Below are 18054 nucleotides of genomic sequence, written 5' to 3'. Positions count from 1 at the left end.
CAATGTATTCCAATACTATTAGGTGAATTAAAAGAGAATGGATGTTGGTAGGCAACTCCATTCATCTCCCTTCCTCTTTTTTTTTTTTTTTTTTGAGACAGAGTATCGCATGGTCGCCCAGGCTGGAGTGCAATAAGCGCGATTTTGGCTCACTGCAGCCTCCCGAGTTCAAGCAATTCTCCTGCCTCAGCCTACCCAAGTAGCTAGGATAACAGGTGCCCACCACTATGCCCAGCTAATTTTTTTGTATTTTTAGTAGAGACGGGATTTGACCATGTTAGCCAGGCTGGTCTTGAACTCCTAATCTAGTGATCTACGAGGATCCCAAAGTGCAGGGATTACAGGCGTGAGTCACCGCACCTGGCCAATCTCCCTTTCTTTAGCAGTAATTACTGGCCAGCTGAGGGTTAAAGATAATGAGGACTGAAAGGAAAGCAGTCACACCAAAGGTACTGTGTCAAGTAATACATGAGATGTGTTCATAAACGAAGGAGTTATTCCAGAGCCATACAAACAAATCAATCTCTTTACTGAACAGGCATACCTCTCATAAGTATATTATTCAAATATACTAACACATGAAAGATCACATTACCTTGTTTACGCATACATTTAATATCCCTTACCCTTCCCGACTTTCAAAACATAATCGTATACAAAATATAAAATATCTTAAATATTTATAAAAATCACAAGAAAAAAATAGAACGTATGAAAATATTTTTATCTGAGTTCTCTCTCATTGTTGAGAGGTAGCTTAATTTGCCTTGAGTTCATAACTGTTGAGTGGGTAGGAGTATGCCCTGCCTAATACTATTCTGTCCCGGAGAAGTTTAAATAAAACATAGTAGTTGCAGAAAAGGATGAGAGCCATGGAAAGTGTGTGGTTCCACTTCTCCGACCGCAGCAAGGAATAAAGCTGGTAGAAGACGACACTGCCCTCAATAAGGATAAGTAGATTTAACAGCCTTAATGGTCGATGAAATAAGAACTGTAAGGAAGTTAAAAAGCAAAACGTTATTTCATAGAAAAGTAATGGCTGTAGTTATTCTTGCATTTATTTTTCTAAAATAATTTAATATTTACAGAGTCCCATATATAATAACAAATCTGTTTAATATCAATCAGACTATTTCTTGCTGTAAAGATCAAAACCTTTTTCTTTTTGCTCAAGAAATAATGAAATAAATTTTATTTCAATGCCCCTGAAACATGAAAAGAGATTATGCCCAAAAGAAAACTACTTATATTTTTCTTAGATTGTATCTTAGGTATATATTTTATTTAGGATAACACAAAAGTATATTTATCTAAGACAGAGGTTAGATAAAGGACCAATTAGGAAATATTTTAGGCTTTATAAGTCAAGAGGCAAAATTAAGGACATTATATAGGTACTTATGTAACCATTTAGAAATATAAAAACCATTCTTGGCTTGTAAACTAAGACATAAATACCAACACTAGACAAATTTTGGGAAAAGAGAGGTTACAAGTTGAATATCAATACAACAGTTTCTTAATTTTTCCTTAAACTGTTTATCCACGATGGTCACTGACTGAAATCCTCTACACCATATACCTGTGCTGTTCAATTACTTATTTTTTTTTCTGGATACTGAGAATTAGGGTGCACAAAGACAGGATAAGGAGGAAGGAAGGAAAAATGAGTCAGAATTAGACTAAAAATAGGGTTTACTACTGTATTTACTCCCACTAAATTCTCCACTTTAAAAGGCCAAATTCTGATTTTCTAATACAAAGTTATTATGAATACAGATACAGGCCACAAGTTGCAAAGGAACATTAACAATTCAGCTTAACCAATCAAATCCTAAATTTAGATGAAGATAAGGGTGTATTAACAGCAGTAATCAGATCTAAAAGAACTAATTTAGATGGAATTTAGATCTCAGAGTTTACACCTCAGAACAAAGCCAAATTATCATGACAGCTTTAAAAAGTTTCCAGGTTCAAGAAAAAGAAAATGTTTAACCTGGAGTTTGACAGCTATAAGTAATAGGCACATTTTAAGTGACTGTTCTGAAACTTCAGTGTGCCTAACAATCATTTCCAAATCCACAAATGCTGCAAATTCCTGAGATGATCCAGAGATTATGGTGGTTCAGAATTCTGACATAAGGGCCCTGAATCACTTTTTTAAAATAGTGATTTTTTTTTTTTTTTTTTTTTTTTTGAGACAGAGTTTCACTCGTTACCCAGGCTGGAGTGCAATGGCGCGATCTCGACTCACTGCAACCTCTGCCTCCTGGGTTCAGGCAATTCTCCTGCCTCAGCCTCCTGAGTGGCTGGGATTACAGGCACGCGCCACCATGCCCAGCTAATTTTTTTTGTATTTTTAGTAGAGACTGGGTTTCACCATGTTGACCAGGATGGTCTCGATCTCTTGACCTCGTGATCCACCCTCCTCGGCCTCCCAAAGTGTTGGGATTACAGGCGTGAGCCACCGCACCCGGCCCAAAATAGTGATTTTTAAAAATAGGCTAGGTGATAGGTGATTTCTATGTAGGCGGCCCATGGATCACTTCAAGAAGCACTGATTTAACTATCTATCCTGTTCTGCAAAATCAGTAATAAATCAACTTGCCTAATCTTTTTTCCATGGATTCCACCTGATTTTTCCACTGCCCAAAACTAGCAAGGAAAATACTTAATTTTCAAGCACAAAATTCTAACGAACTATTTGGTTATCATAGGTCTCAAGGAGACAGCAAGGACCAACAGAAGTCATTAATGGCCTAGAGAATTCAGCTGGCTGAATTAAATATTCTATATAGAAATCAAATGCTCATGTACTTTGACTTGAGTCCATTCCTCTTCCTAAAGGCAATTCCATTGACGTCAAGGAGGAGATGCTTGTCGTTCTCTCATTCAAGGGCCCTTCACCTTCCCCATGTTCCTCCCAACCTGCCCCATCCTGCATTCCCCTACAATGGTAACTATAAGCATCATGCCCTGGTGCAAGTTTCCAATATTTAATTGAAGTGTCCCTCAGTAACAAACACCTGCATAACCAGAAAGTCCATGTACCTTCCTTCATCTGGGAAGGACAGAGGAAGAAAGAGATGCAAGTATCTTAAAAAAGATCTCCAATTTTTGGCTGGGGGTGGTGGCTCACACCTGTAATCCCAGCACTGTGGGAGGCTGAGGTGGATGTATCACCTGAGGTCAGGAGTTTGAGACCAGCCTGGACAACATGGCGAAATCCCACCTCTACTAAAAATACAAATATTAGCTGGGTATGGTGGCACATACTTGTAATCCCAGCTACCAGTGGGGGCTGAACAGGAGGATCACTGAAACTGAGAGGTAGAGGTTGCAGTAAGCCAAGATCCTGCCACTGCACTCCAGCCTAGGCAACAGAGTGAGACTCCATCTCCCAAAAAAAGATCTCCAATTCTTGTTTAGAATATGATCGCTCTTCAAAAAGCAATGCTCTGTACTTTGGGCATTTTTACTATAAACAGTCTCCTGCAGGCACCCACATTTCCCCACTCCCATTGGTCAGCTGGCCTTTCTTTTTAAGTATATACTTTTGCCTTGTACAGACAATTTTCTGGAAGGCTGAAAGACCAAATAGATCACAACCAAAGGCATGAGTTCAATGGAACAGAAGCTAAGTTTTGCTTTTTCCTTTTTTAACTTTTAAGCTTTTTCCTTTTCATGGCATTTGCCTGACTTCCAAAGAGGAAACTAAGGCCTTTTAAAGAGACAGTATGTATACACGGCAAATACCTAAAAATGAAACCACCACACTATTAATACTCGTCGATATCACAAATATCACCTGTGGATACACAAATACAATATATCTTAAGAATACCACTAAACCAAACTCTTACAAAATAAAAATGGTAAGATGAAAAAGGAGTCTCAGATAACTGCCTACTTGTTTCAAGTAATACTAGATTCAACAAATACCAATGTAACTAGAGAAACCAGCTAAGCTATTGAAACTGGAATAATTATACATGACCTTCAAACTGCCCTTCAGAATACATTTCCAAAGTACAGGGACCACTGTTATGCTAGCAGCAATAATAACCATGTAATAATTTCCTAGTATGTGCTACACACTATGCTATGCGCTTCCACATGGAGTGGCTTCCTAACACTTACCCCTAAGCTTATGTTTGAAAATAAATAAGTGGTACTTGCATAAAAGCGGGCATGGGATACATCTGAAGGCACTGCAACGTTGTAAGGCCCCATGGCTCTATATAAACATCTGCTGTGCCGCACCAGCACCCCTTGAGGCCATATTGTATTTTCTGACCAACTAAGGGAGAAAGAAATGCAATGTTAGCATATTGGCAGTTACAGATAAGATAGTATCTGGTAAGGCCAGCTATGTTTTTATGGAAGGAATTAAATACCCAGGGCTTCATCTGCCTGAATTCTGAAAATACATTAATTCCATGGTCAAACTGGAGTAGTTTTGGAAAGGATTTGTTACTTTAATTTCATTGCTATAGAGTACACAGAGGTTGCAAAAAAAAAACAGTTAACTCAATGTCAAAGGACTTCAGAGGCTTAAGAAGAATGACCAGACATAAATGTGTAAGCTAGAAAATAGTGTGTAAGCAGGTGGACTGTCATCTCCATCCCAAGTGAGCAGAGTCTACTGCTAGAAATGCTAAAGGGAACAAACAAGAAAAGAAAGCTGATGGTAATAAGAGTAGTGGAGAAATTAGCACATTGTCAAACCAGAATAACATTTACTGCAGAATTACATCCCAAAAAACTACAGAAAATCAGTCTGCTTATCACACAATTCAAATACCTCACAACTGTAAGAAGGTATACAGTAGAACAGAGACACACCACATACACAGGCTTTTCACTGCTTTCTTGGTTTATTTTTATACGGGTTTCTCTGGGAGAAAAGAAATTACCAAAGAAATAGCTTCATTCTTTCCAGCATAATGGAGTTTGGGTGGGGATAGGGATCTTCAGGTTAAGCTTTAAAAAAAAAAATCTAAGTTAATTCATCTCTTCCTGATTTTGGAAAGGTTAGTTTCCAAGGATAAGAACTGGGAGGCAGTTTAGATATGTTATTTAAAAAAAAAAAAAAATTCTAGCACCCTGAACCTTTCCCAGTTCAGAAAATGTTCCACCGGCCTTGCTCACACTTACCAGCATTAAAGTGATGATACACCTCATGGCCATGTGCCATCAGTAGCCTGAAGATGTACAGTACTAGTACTGTGGTTTGTATTTTCAATTTTTATTGAAATCTGTCCTTTGCCCACAGTCGGGTTTCTTTTCAGCCTGGCCCAATCTCTTTCAGTTCCTGGGCTTGAAGGCCTGTGCTAATCTGTATCAGACATCAAGGCAGATAATTGAAGGGAGAACTCTCAGTGGGAGAGGCAAAGGGAAGGTCACCTCAATCTGTCCCACTTAACTAGGGAAAAATTTCTAGGAGATGAAATTTGTGAAATGTTCAATTATAAAAGGAGGAAGATGAAGATGGTTGGGGTCTGAAAGAAAAGTATGATGAAGGACTCAGAAGTGACAGAATAAAACAGTCCTAATGTTAGCCATTTTCAATCATAGGGGCAATGTGGAGTAATGACTGATAAGGGGACACAATGAGAAAAATTATTCCAAGGAACTCACAATCAGGCATAGTTCTCAAATACAGGAGAAGCAGGGGAATATTCAGTAGAGAGTTTAGAGGGAAAATAGTAAAAAAGTACAGTCAAGGAAAATTACTAGAACAAAACTGCATGTATTAGAAAGAAAAAATGAGAGAAGCAAATTCCAGGTGTGAGATGAGTAGCCACCAACTACTCAGCTGTGGCAATGAAGATGAGAAGACAAATCTTAGAGTCTTCTAAAAAGAAATAAAACATATGACTCTCTGAATTTGGGCAAATGGATAAGGCTGAAAGAGAACTCCAAGTACACTGCTTGGGAGACAAATTACACACTGTAAAGGGCAGCTGAAAGGTAGAACGCATTTAAGGAGGAGCTGGGGGTGGGGGTGGAAATGAGTTAATGTCCCTTGCGTTCAGTTTAGCATGATGATAAGCATCCATGTAAGACAAAAATTAAAAATTAAATGTTCAAAGCCAAGAACGAGAATGACATACAAAGCAAATAAACATGATCAGCAGCATGTAGAAAGTGTTACATGGTTTTACCCTCTAGCTTACTCACATGTGCTGTGGAGCATTACTGTAGGACCCATGTTCCAGCTTCTGCCACTTGCCCAGGTGAGCAGCTGATTTATGTAGCAAATCACAGTATTTGGATGGCAACAGTTGCGTGGTGAGCATGACAAAAGCATTGATCCACACCATAATGAGGTGCTCGCATGACCAGCGCATGTCATAGTACTGGGTACTCTGGAAGAGATCAGAAGAAAGAAAAATGATCCATGCACTGGTAAAAAGAGGCAGGGATGGGTGCGTGTACATACGCCCTGCAGACAAATGCCACACTGAGTCACACATGCTCTCGTGGTCCTGCTGTCCGTGCAGAAAGTTCAAGAGCAGAGTCCTCCACAATCCTTCAACCTGACTTTCTGGCTGTATGAGTTAGGGCTGGGAGGGAGAGGCAATTATATTTTAAGTGTCTCCTTTCTAGAAGAACTGAGTATTCTCTGAAGGACCATTCCAGCTGTAGAAGTACTTCTGAATGGGTAAAGAAAGGGCACTAAAATGTCCCAAAAGATTTTGGGCCCAAGTGACATCCAGACCATTTTTCTTTTCTACTGAAGTAAATTGAAGTTTAGATAAATGTTAAATTCAAGGAAACTCCTGATCACCATGTTAAGATCAACCACAGTAGGCTGAGTTTTACTAAAACCTTGGTCCTCTCAAGCTACTACATACTGGTTCTATTATAAGTACATTTTTATTCTCCCCAGAAACTAAAAATACTTTAAAAAAAAAAAAAAAGAAAGAAAAGAAAAGAAAAGAAAAAAAGAAGGAACCACCATGGGTGCATCACATATATGGAAATACCTATCCGCCAACCAGGAGCGGTATTAGTGCACTCCAGATGCAGCCGAACTCCACCATCCAGGCTGCCAAAGGGGAGACAGAGAAAAGGGGGATTAAACAAGAAATACCCAGTTTATGTAATTCACACACAAATCCAGGAGTACATAAAAGTAAGATAACCACTTACCTTCACAAAACACAGGGGGAGAAATGCAACATAGTAGGCACTGAAGAGAGAGTTGAAGAGAACCTCCTTGATTCTGTGGTTGAAATCTGCTTTCAGACATTCTACTTCATTGCGAATGAGGTCTGGAGATAAGGGGCAACTGTGGGTGGGGATGGGTGTGGCATTATTAAACTGTTCTTTTAGAGACTCCAGCAACAAAGAGAGAAAGTCTTTGGATTTGGCCAAGCCTCCCACCGTCGAGGCACTTTCCTCTACTGCCTGGTGCTGAACCACATAGTTATAGTCTGTGAGAAGAAGATGAGCTCTACTATCTTGATGAAAACAGCAGAGAGGAACATAAACACCAAACCTGTAAAACAAAGTATGAAAATGAGACCAGATACCACCTAAAATCACACCTTATAATTTATGTCAATATAACTTACAACTTATGTCAATAAAATAGTCAGGACCCACAAGAGTAAACATAACTCAAGAGGGACTTTGCTGATGGTAAATTCATTATCTGGGAAGCTCTTCAATTGCTTTCCATAAAAGCAGTGCACATTCATTGTAGAATATTAAAAACTGACAGAAAATTTACAATTGCAAAACATACATTACCTAGCAATAATCATTTTTATAAGTGGAGGCACATTATTTCCAATACAAAGTTTGTAAACTTTATATATAGTAATACATGCTTTTTTCCTTTCATGTTTGGCCTCATACAGTACCAAGTGTTTTGTATCCTGCTGTTTTAACTTTGTATGTGTGCAGGAATGTGTGTATAGAGTATTTTCCCTGTATACTATTTTCTCATGTCTAAATAATTTTCTTCAGCAATTTTTTTTTTTTTTTTTAAATTTTGAGACAGAGTCTTTCTCTGCCACCCAGGCTGGAGTGCAAGGGTGCAGTCTCAGCCCATGGCAACCTTTACCTCCCACGTTCAAGCGATTCTCCTGCCTCAGCCTCCTAAGTAGCTGGGGTTACAGGCGCCTGCCACTGCACTTGGCTAATTTTTTTGTATTTTTAGTAGAGATGGGGTTTCACCATGTTGGCCAGACTGGTCTTGAACTCTCACCTTGTGATCTGCCCGCCTCAGCCTCCCAAAGTGCTAGGATTACAGGCGTGAGCCACCGTGCCTGGTCTTCTATAGCAATTTTTAAAGATACTATAGCATTCTCCTATAGATGTACCATAATTTACCTATTTCTCTCTTGGTGGAAACTTAGGCTGTTTCTTATTTTCCACTACTATAAATAATGATGTGATAAGGATTTTCCTAATGCATGTGTGTGTGTTTGGTCATTTTAGTACAGCTTGTCCTTCACCTCAAATGTCCCCCTCAGTAGGGAACCCTCCTGCCTCCCTACTATATCACTCATCCCATTCCCACAGGCGACCCTAGTTCTCCTTTCCTGCTTATTTTTCTCCACAGATCTTACCATGTTTATTCAATTTTTAACTTTGGGGTAGTTTTGTTTGTTTTCTTTCTTAGTCAATCTTCCCTTCACTACAATTTAAGCTCTATGAACCAGAGATTGACTGTGCTTAATTCACTGCTATAACTCTGGTACCTCAGATAGTGGTTGAAACATACTTTAAGTATGCAATAAATGTTTCATTAATTAATAAAAAAAAAATTCTAGAAGTACCAATGAATTTCCAGAAGTAAAGTTACTTGGTTAAAGAAGTGAATATTTTTGAGACTACTGATAACTTCTTATAGTATTCCAACTGTCCCATATATGTGGCTGAACCCAGCTGAGTCAGGCAAGCCTCCTGACTTCTAACCCCAACACATGCACAATAAATACACATTGTGGTATGCTTCTATGGTTTTGTGGTTGTTACAGCATTATTGTGGCAATAGATAACTGATATAGTGTAGAATAAAAGAAACTGGAGGCCAGGCACGGTGGCTCACGCCTGTAATCCCAGCACTTTAGGAGGCCAAGGTGGGTGGATCACTTGAGGTCGGGAATTCAAGACGAGCCTGACCAACATGGAGAAACCCTGTCTCTACTAAAAATACAAAACATTAGTTGGGCACAGTGGCACACGCCTGTAATCCCAGCTACTTGGGAGGCTGAGGTAGGAGAATCGCTTGAACCCAGGAGGCTGAGCTTGCGGTGAGCCGAGATTATGCCATTGACTCCAGCTTTAGCAACAAGGGCAAAACTCCATCACAAAAAAGAAAGAAAGACAGAAACAAACAAACAAGAAAGGTAATAACAAAGGCTTACACCATGGAGGGCTTTGTAAGGTAAAGAAAATAATTCATTACTTTGGGAGGCCAAGGCGGGCAGATCATGAGGTCAGGAGATCAAGACCATCCTGGCCAACATGGTGAAGCCCCATCTCTACTAAAATATAAAAAATTAGCCAGGCATGGTGGCGTATGCCTGTAGTCCCAGCTACTCAGGAGGCTGAGGCATGGGAATTGCTTGAACGCAGGAGGCAGAGGTTGCACTGAGCTGAGATTGTGTCACTGCATTCCAGCCTGGTGACAGAGCGAGACTCCATCTCAAAAAAAAAAAAAAAAGGGAGGGGAGGAATAATTCATTAAGGATTTTAAAGAGGGATAGTAACATGATTAAGTTTCCCATAGTGAAAATCATTCTAGCTACAATAAAAATGAAATGGAAAAGAAGAATGGATTATCAGAAGACCAGATGAAGGTTTATAATATAATAGTAGAAACCATGGAGAGCAATGGACCAATTCAAGATATACTTAGAAACCACATCTGTTAGACTTTAGACTAATTTACCCTAATAAGAAGCTATTTGAGAACTGAGGGGAAAAAAGATAGAAAAGGGCTTCTTTCTTATTTTAACCGATGAATAAACAGGAAATTAAATATGTAGCTATTGTCATAATCCAGTATTTTAAATTTCTCACACTTAATTTTTAAATTGAAGTTTAAATAAAAGGTAGATTACACAACTTCTTAAAAGTAAAGAAGGCAAACACAGGCAGACCTCATTTTATTGTATTTGACTTCATTGTGCTTCCCAGATACTGCGTTTAATATAAATGGAAGGTTTGTGGCAACCTGCATCAAGCATATCTGGGGGTTTTCCAATGTGCTCACTTTGTATCTCTGTCATATTTTAGTAATTCTCCCAATATTTCAAGCTTTTTCATTACTATTACATCTGCTATGTGATCTATGACCTTTGATATTACTACTGTAATTGCTTTGGGACACCACGCACTGCACCCATATGAGACGGCCAACTTAATGGATAAATGTGTGTTCTCACTGCTCCACCAATGAGCCATTCCCCCATCTCTCTCCCTCACATCAGGCCTCCCTATTCTCTAAAATACAAAAATACTGAAATTAGGCCAACTAATAATCCTAAATGGACTTCAAGTGTTCAAGTGAAAGGACAGTCACACGTCTCCCACTTTAAATCAAAACCTAGGTATCATTAAGCTTAGTGAGAAAGCATGTCAAAAGCCCAGACAGGCTGAAAGCTAGGCCTCTTATGGTAGCTAGTCAGATTGTAAATGCAAAGAAAAAGTTCTTGAAGGAAACTAAAACTGCTCCTCCAGTCAACATACAAATGGTAAGAAAGCCAAAAAGCCTTACTGCTGATATGGAGACAGTTTGCTGATATGGTCTGATGGATCAAAACAGCCACAACATTGCCCTAAACCAAAGCCTAATCCAGAGCAAAGCCCAAACTCTTTTTGAGTCTATGAAGCTTGAGAGGCGAGAAAGCTATAGAAGAAAAGTCTGAAGGTAGCAGCGGTTAGTTCATGAGGTTTAAGGAAAGAAGCTGTCCCATAATATATAAAAGCACACGGTGAAACAGCAAGTGTGAATGTAACAACTATAGCAAGCTATCCAGAAGACCTAGCTAAGATCACTGACGAAGGTAGCTAAACTAAACAACAGACTTTTCAATGGTGACAAAACAGCCTTAAACTGTATTGGAAGAAGATGCCATCTAGACTTCCATACCTAGAGAGGAGAAGTCAATGCCTGGCTTCAAAGTTTCCAAACGATAAGCTGACTCTCTTGTTAGGGTCTTCAATGCCTGGCTTCAAAGTTTCCAAACGATAAGCTGACTCTCTTGTTAGGGTCTAACACAGCTGGTGACTTTAAGTGGCAGCCAATGTTTATTTACCATTCTAAAAATCCTACCACCCTTAACAATTATGCTAAATCTACTCTGTCAGTGCTCTAGAAATAGAACAACATGATTTGGATGACAGCACATCTAGTTACAGCATGATTTACTGAATAAGCTCACTGTTGAGAACTACTGCTCAGAAAAATACATTCCCTTAAAAAGATTACTTAAGACAAGGCTCAGTGGCTCACGCATGTGATCTCAGCACTTTGGGAGACCGAGGCAGGTGGATCACTCCTAAGGTCAGGAGTTTGAGATCAGCCTGGCCAACACAGTGAAACCCCATCTCTACTAAAAATACAAAAAAATTAGCCAGGTGTGGTGGTATGCACGTGTAGTCCCAGCTACTTGGGAGGCTGAGGAAGGACAATCATTTGAACCTCGGAGGCAGAGGTTGCAGTGAGCCAAGATTGCACCACTGCAGTCCAGCCTGGGTGACAGATCGAGACTCAGTCTCAAAAAAAAAAAAAAATTATTTACCGTTCAGTGACAATGCACCTAGTCACCAAAGGCTCCAATGGAGATGTATTGGCGTTGTTTTTATGCCTGTAAACATAGCGTCCATTCTGCAGCCATGGATCAAAAAGTAATTCTGATTTTCAAGTCTTAATACATTTTGTAAGGCTATTTCTGCATTAGATAGATTCCTCCAATGGAGGGGGGCAAAGTAAACTGAAAACCATCTGGAAAGAATTCACCATGCTAAATGCCACTGAGAACATTTGTGGTTTATGAGAGGAGGTCAAAATTACAAAGAACAAAATTAACAAAAACAAATCTAGAAGAAGTTGGTTCCTACCCTCATGGATGATTCTGAGGGGTTCAAGACGTCAGTGGAGAAAGTAACTGCAAATGTGGTAGAAAAAGTAAGAAAACTAGAATTAGAAGTGGAGCCTGGACCAGGTGCAGTGGCTCATGCCCATAATCCCAGCATTCTGGGAAGCCAAGGAGGCTAGATCACCTGAGCCTAGGAGTTCAACATCAGCCAAGGCAACAGGACAAACCCCCACCTCTACAAAAAAAAAAAAAAAATACAAAAATTAGCCAGGCATGGTGGCATGATCACGGCTCACTGCAACATATGCCTCCTGGGCTCAAGTGATCCTCATGATCAAATTTAAACAGATGAGGAATTGCTTTTTATGGGTAAGGAAGTCTTTGTTGAGATAAAATCTACTTCTGGTAAAGATGCTGTAAACACTGTTGAAATGACAACAAAGAATTTAGAATAATATATAAACTTGGTTTTTTAGCAGCAGCAAGGTTTAAGACAATTGCCTCCAATGTTGAAAGAAGTTTCACTGTGGGTAAAATATTATCTATCAAACACATCACATACTACAGAGAAATGTTTCATGAAGGGAAGTATGTGGCCAACTTCCCTGTTGTGTTATTTTAAGAAAGTGACAAAGCTATCCCAACCTTCAGCAACCACCACCCTAATCAGTCAGCAGCCATCAACACTGAGGCAAGACTCTCTACCAGCAGTAAGTTTACAACTCACTCAAGGCTCAAATGCTTATCAGCATTTTTTAGCAATCAAGTATTTTTTAATTAAGATACGTACTTTTCAAAGACATAATGCTATTGCACACTTAATAGACTATAGATAGTATAAGGCTGGCCATGACTCGCGTCTGTAATTCCAGCACTTTCGGAGGCCAAGGCAAGAGGATCACTTGAGCCCAGGAGTTCAAGACCAGCCTGGGCAACAAAACAAGATCCGATCTCTAAAAAAAAAAAAAAAATTTAAAAATTAGCCAGGCATGCTGGCACACGCCTATAGTCCCAGTATCCTAGAACTGCTTGAGCCCAGGAGGACAAGGCTGCGGTGAGCCGTGGTTGTGCCACTGCATGCCAGCCTGGGTGACAGGGCAAGACCCTGTGTCAAAAATAAAATAGACCACAGTATAGTGTACATATGACTTTCACATGTACTAAGAAATTAAAAAATTGACATGACTTGCTTTATTGAGATATTCACTTTATTGCAGCAGTCTGGAACAAAACTTACATTATCTCTGAGGTACACCTGCATGTTTAAAACTAAAATGTATTTAAATTACATAATTATTTCATTGTTTTATGGGGTGTAGAGAATCTCTAAGAATAATTAAGTTTCTTTATATACCTAAATTGAAACAGAAAAGTTTGCTAGCCAACTTGATGATGGGAGTCCTCTTAAACTTGGCCAAAATATTCTTCAATATATCTATAATTTGCCTTTCAAATCAGATATGGTTAGTCTTCTAACTGATTCAACCAGTAAGAAGAATGACTAAAAATTTGTTTTCAATTCAAATAGCTGAAATATTAATCTATAAATATAGAAACAATTTATGTAAAATATATTCCTTATATGAAATCTGAGTCATGAAAAATGTAACAGATAATTCATTTTGTAGAAAACAAGGGTAATATTAATGAATTCAGTCGCAGTTGATGAGTGCTTTAAATAACTGTTTAAACAATGTAATCAGACCTACCATAGAATGACCAATAGACTCTTCCTGCCTTCCTTATTAGTACAATCTCTGATTATGGCTTGATTTTATACTTTGCAGTTACACACATAAATTCACACTAACATTTCAGCACCATAAATAATACAAAGCAATAATTCTCTAACTTGAGCATGCATCAGAATCACCTCAATGGCTTGTTAAAATACAAACTTGCTAGGTCCTACTTTCCAGTTTCTATTTCAGTAGGTTCGGGGTAGATTCTGAGAATTTCTATTTCTAAAAAATTTAAAGGTGATACTGATGCTGCTGTTCTAGAAACTACATTTTGAGAACTACTGAGATAGTAGTGATTAAGACAAGGACTCTGGAATCAAAAAAAACCTTATTCCTCAGCCTAGGCAACATGGTGAAATCCTGTTTCTACCAAAAAAAAAAAAAAAAAAAAAAAAACAAACATTAGTGGGGCATGACGGTGTGTACCTGGAGTTCCAGCTACTTTGGAGGCTGAGGTGAGAATCGCTTGAGCCTGAGAGGTCAAGGCTGCAGTGAGCTGAGACCGCACCACTGCACTCCAGCCTGCATGACAGAGCAACACCCTGACTCAAAAAAAAAAGAAATTGTCTCTAGACAGTGGTGGAGTTTGATGGAAAAGTAGCATGAAAGAATGTTGTGAAGTATGCCTAACACTCTAAGTCTTGATAGGGGTTTAAGTTACACAGGTGTGTACACATTTATCAAAACTCCATACACACAAGATTTGGAAATTTTATTTATATGAATTTAATCTCAAAAAAAAGCTGTAAACAAATATCGAGTTCTAGTTAATGATACACATATGCTGAAGTATTTAGGGGAAAGCAAACTGAGGTCTGAAATTTAACAATGAAATGCATCAAAAGTAAGATGGACCAATGGATAGAGGGATGGATAGATGAACAGATATGTATTACACAATTACAGTAAAAGATTAATAGGCAGAATCATCTCAGTGAGGGTTACACTGGTGATAGCTATAAAATTCTTTCAACCTTGTTGAATGTTTAAAAGTTTTTGTAATAAAATGTTGGTTACAAACATAATAATACATATACATGTCTACAGCACTTGAATATGGCATGAAGTAGACCCTCTTACCTGCAGGAAGACATTCCAACACCCCTAGTGGATGCCTAAAACCGTGGATAGTATCAAACCCTAAATGCACTATGGTTTTTCCTATACTATATATACATACATATAATGAAGTTTTAACTTATAAATTAGGTACAATAAAAGATTAATAACAAAATAAAACAATTATAACAATACACTATTTACAATTTCATGGATAGAAGATTCATTCTTACAGTAAATTTTAGCAACCTCGGTATGATTTTTTTTCTTTCCTTATTAAGTCAAGAACTTTCCCTTTTCACTTAAAGGAAGCACTGTAAAGTGCTTCCTTTGGCATATCTGAATTGTGAGCATAACTACACTTTGGGGCCATATTAAGTAAAATAAAGGTCACTTGAACACAAGCCCTGTGATACCACACCAGTCTGTCTAATAACCAAGTCCGCTACTAAGCAACTGACAGGAAGCATGCATGGCATGGACATGGTGGACAAAGAGATGATTCACACCCTGGTAAGACAAAGTGGGATAGCCAGAGATTTCACCATACTACTCAGAACAGCACATAATTTAAAACATAATTTGTCACATATTTCTGGAATTTTCTATTTAATGTTTCTGGACCTTGGGGTAACTGAAACTTCAGAAATCAAAACCACGGATAAGGGAGAACGACTTATTGTACTTCTGTTACAGGAACCCAAAGATCAAAGTAATATGACCAACCAAGGGTAAGACTGGTTTTCAAACCAATTCATTAATCTAAAATTAACCACCATTTGCCCCAATACAGATAGTAACAGGGGCCTTTACTTGGTGATGAGAGATAATTAAAATATTCTCCATCGGCAAAATAGCCCTACATTCCAGGTTTCCCATGATAGTCCTGGTTTATGCCTGTTGTCCCAACTGCACTCCGGTTTAGAAAGCAAATTATATGTTCATCATACTTGTGGATTTTCCAATTTTCTAAATGCTTCATTTATATTTGAAGAATTTCATTTTTTACTCTTTTGTAGTATCACTTACATGACCGACAACTTCTAAAGATTTACTAATAATATGGTAAAACTGGAGTACTCACGGGTAGCCAAGAAAAAGGAGATTGAGGACTGAATGGCTTCGAAAGAGATTGACGAGGGTCCAACAAAGTACCCATCCACACAAAGTGAGCAGTACTAAGCGAGCTGATATCAGAAGCATGTAGTGAATCATTGATGCTGCACCTGCTTTAGTAGCCTGAAAGTTTGGAAGCACCAAAAGGAACACTTTGTAAATGATCTTCTTCAAAAGCAATGGAACTCAAGTAAGAACTTAATAGGTTGCACGGAAGCTAAAATGTGTCTTTAAGAAATGAAATAAAAGAAAAACTGCCCCATCCCACCTTATCTTCCTAATAACTGAAAATTCAGACTTCTCCAGGCACAGTTAATTGTTTCCTTCTTGCTGTTTCCTGATAATGCCATCGACAGACCTCTTTTAAGGTCTTATTATGTCATCTAATTTGTTTACATTGGAGCTTCTCAAATTATGTTTGATGGACCATATTCAGAATCACCTGGGCTACTAACTGAACATGTAAACTCCTAACAACTTTCCCCTCCAGAGGTAAGGAATAAAATCTTGAGTCAAGCAACCTATATTTTAACAACTTAACCAGTGATTTTTTATGTACATAAACATAGCCTGGCACTAATTTATCTGTCTTTCTTCCCATTAGACTGTAAGGACCTCAACAGCAGTAACAATATTTCTATTTTTCTTTGAATCTTCACCTCTAATCTGCTTGATGAATTAATGTTTAATAAATTAATGAGGTTTCAAAAGATAATCAGATCTTCTTTAACAGATCCCTATATAATTATAAGTTTCTTTTTTAACTTTTGAAAACATGGAAATAAGCATAATCACTTCCACTTCTTTTTATCACAGCTATTCAAATATGCTTCTTCAATTGTAAATCTTTAAAACTTACTAAATATAGTAAGCACATGTCAAAAACATACTCTGCAATGCCATTTTCTTTCAAAATAAACTAGGGAGAAGAGAATGAGCAAACTGTAGGGGAAAATGAAGGATCCCCATAACCTCCAAGAGAGCAGTGATGGAACCCAGAAAGGAGAAAAAAATTATCTAGAGTCAACAGTACATGATAGGGGATAAGGAGCTTTTCAGGTCCCTCCTATATATCCGTTTCTTAGTTTACAGATCATATCACAGAGTACATGTAACATATATACAATATACTGTATACTATATATAGTATATATATATATATATATATATATATATATATATATACACACACACATAATATAGTTACTTTAAAATGCAAAGAAGCAGTTAAATAAATGCCATAATGAACTGCTTAACCTCAAACTATGAAGACGGCTCAAGCTGTTCTCAGCCATAGCCTGGCACATAGTTTCACCTCACTCCCCTGACACACACCCTCATGCCAACGTACCTCACATATTAAAGCTTAGCAAAGTTATTTAAGCTACTGGAGTTATTCCATTACTTCTTTCTCAAAAGTTCAGGGTTAGAAATAAAAAAGACTGCTTCTGCCCAATGTCATCAGAGCACAGAGCTTGGATTTGTTCATTAATTTTTCCTCATTCCAGAGCCCAAGGTGCTAATCACTAAGCTATATGTGACAGGCCCTTTACCAGGTCCTAGGGGCACAGTGATAACCAAGACAAACAAAACTCATGTTTATGAAGCTGCCTAACCAAGAAAACCAAACATTAAGCTTACACTTAATCAGTTTTATAATTGTAATGAGTGCTACAGAAAGAGTAGGCTGCTATGGAAAGCAAGTAACAGGAGATCCTATTCTAGAGATGGATTGCGTTAGTAAATGATATTTAAGTTGAAACCTAAGGGATAAGTAAGTGTTAGCTAGGTAAGGAGCAGAAAAATATTCGTAACACTATGTCAATTTTAAAGTACAGGATATGAAACTATACAAATAATTCTCAAATAGAAATCCTGTCTCTACTAAAAATACAAAAATTAGCTGGGCATGGTGGTAGGCGCCCATAATCTCAGATACTCAGGAGGCTGAGGCAGAAGAATCACTTGAACTTGGGAAGCAGAAGTTGCATGAGCTGAGATGGCACCACTGTGCTCCAACTTGGGAGACAGATTGAGACTCCATCTCGAAAAGAATTGCAAGCCTATTCCAA

The 18054-nt window shown here is 38.2% G+C and overlaps 1 protein-coding gene across 4 annotated transcripts in view; it reads right to left on the bottom strand.

Moving 5' to 3' along the window:
- Window positions 1-508: 508 nt before the first annotated feature.
- TMEM39A (transmembrane protein 39A) overlaps window positions 509-18054 on the bottom strand; it is a 33349-nt gene continuing 15803 nt past the window's right edge. For 2 of the 4 annotated variants that reach the window (XM_074404321.1, XM_074404320.1), the window contains exons 5-9: window positions 15951-16105; window positions 7159-7507; window positions 6184-6371; window positions 4180-4300; window positions 509-991 (exon numbers count right to left, since the gene is read on the bottom strand). In XM_074404321.1, coding sequence (XP_074260422.1) covers window positions 758-991; window positions 4180-4300; window positions 6184-6371; window positions 7159-7507; window positions 15951-16105 — 1047 coding nt within the window. In that variant the 3' untranslated portion in view covers window positions 509-757. Of the gene's footprint in view, window positions 992-4179; window positions 5339-6183; window positions 6372-7158; window positions 7508-15950; window positions 16106-18054 lie in introns of those variants that run through there. The other 2 variants (XR_012518777.1, XM_074404322.1) reach the window with 2 other exon arrangements.

Source organism: Saimiri boliviensis, chromosome 8 (genome assembly GCF_048565385.1).
Source record: "Saimiri boliviensis isolate mSaiBol1 chromosome 8, mSaiBol1.pri, whole genome shotgun sequence".
In the NCBI taxonomy this organism is placed as follows: Eukaryota; Metazoa; Chordata; class Mammalia; order Primates; family Cebidae; genus Saimiri; species Saimiri boliviensis.
The sequence above is the reverse complement of the archived record's forward strand: the minus strand, read 5'-3'. Positions and strand labels throughout refer to the sequence as shown.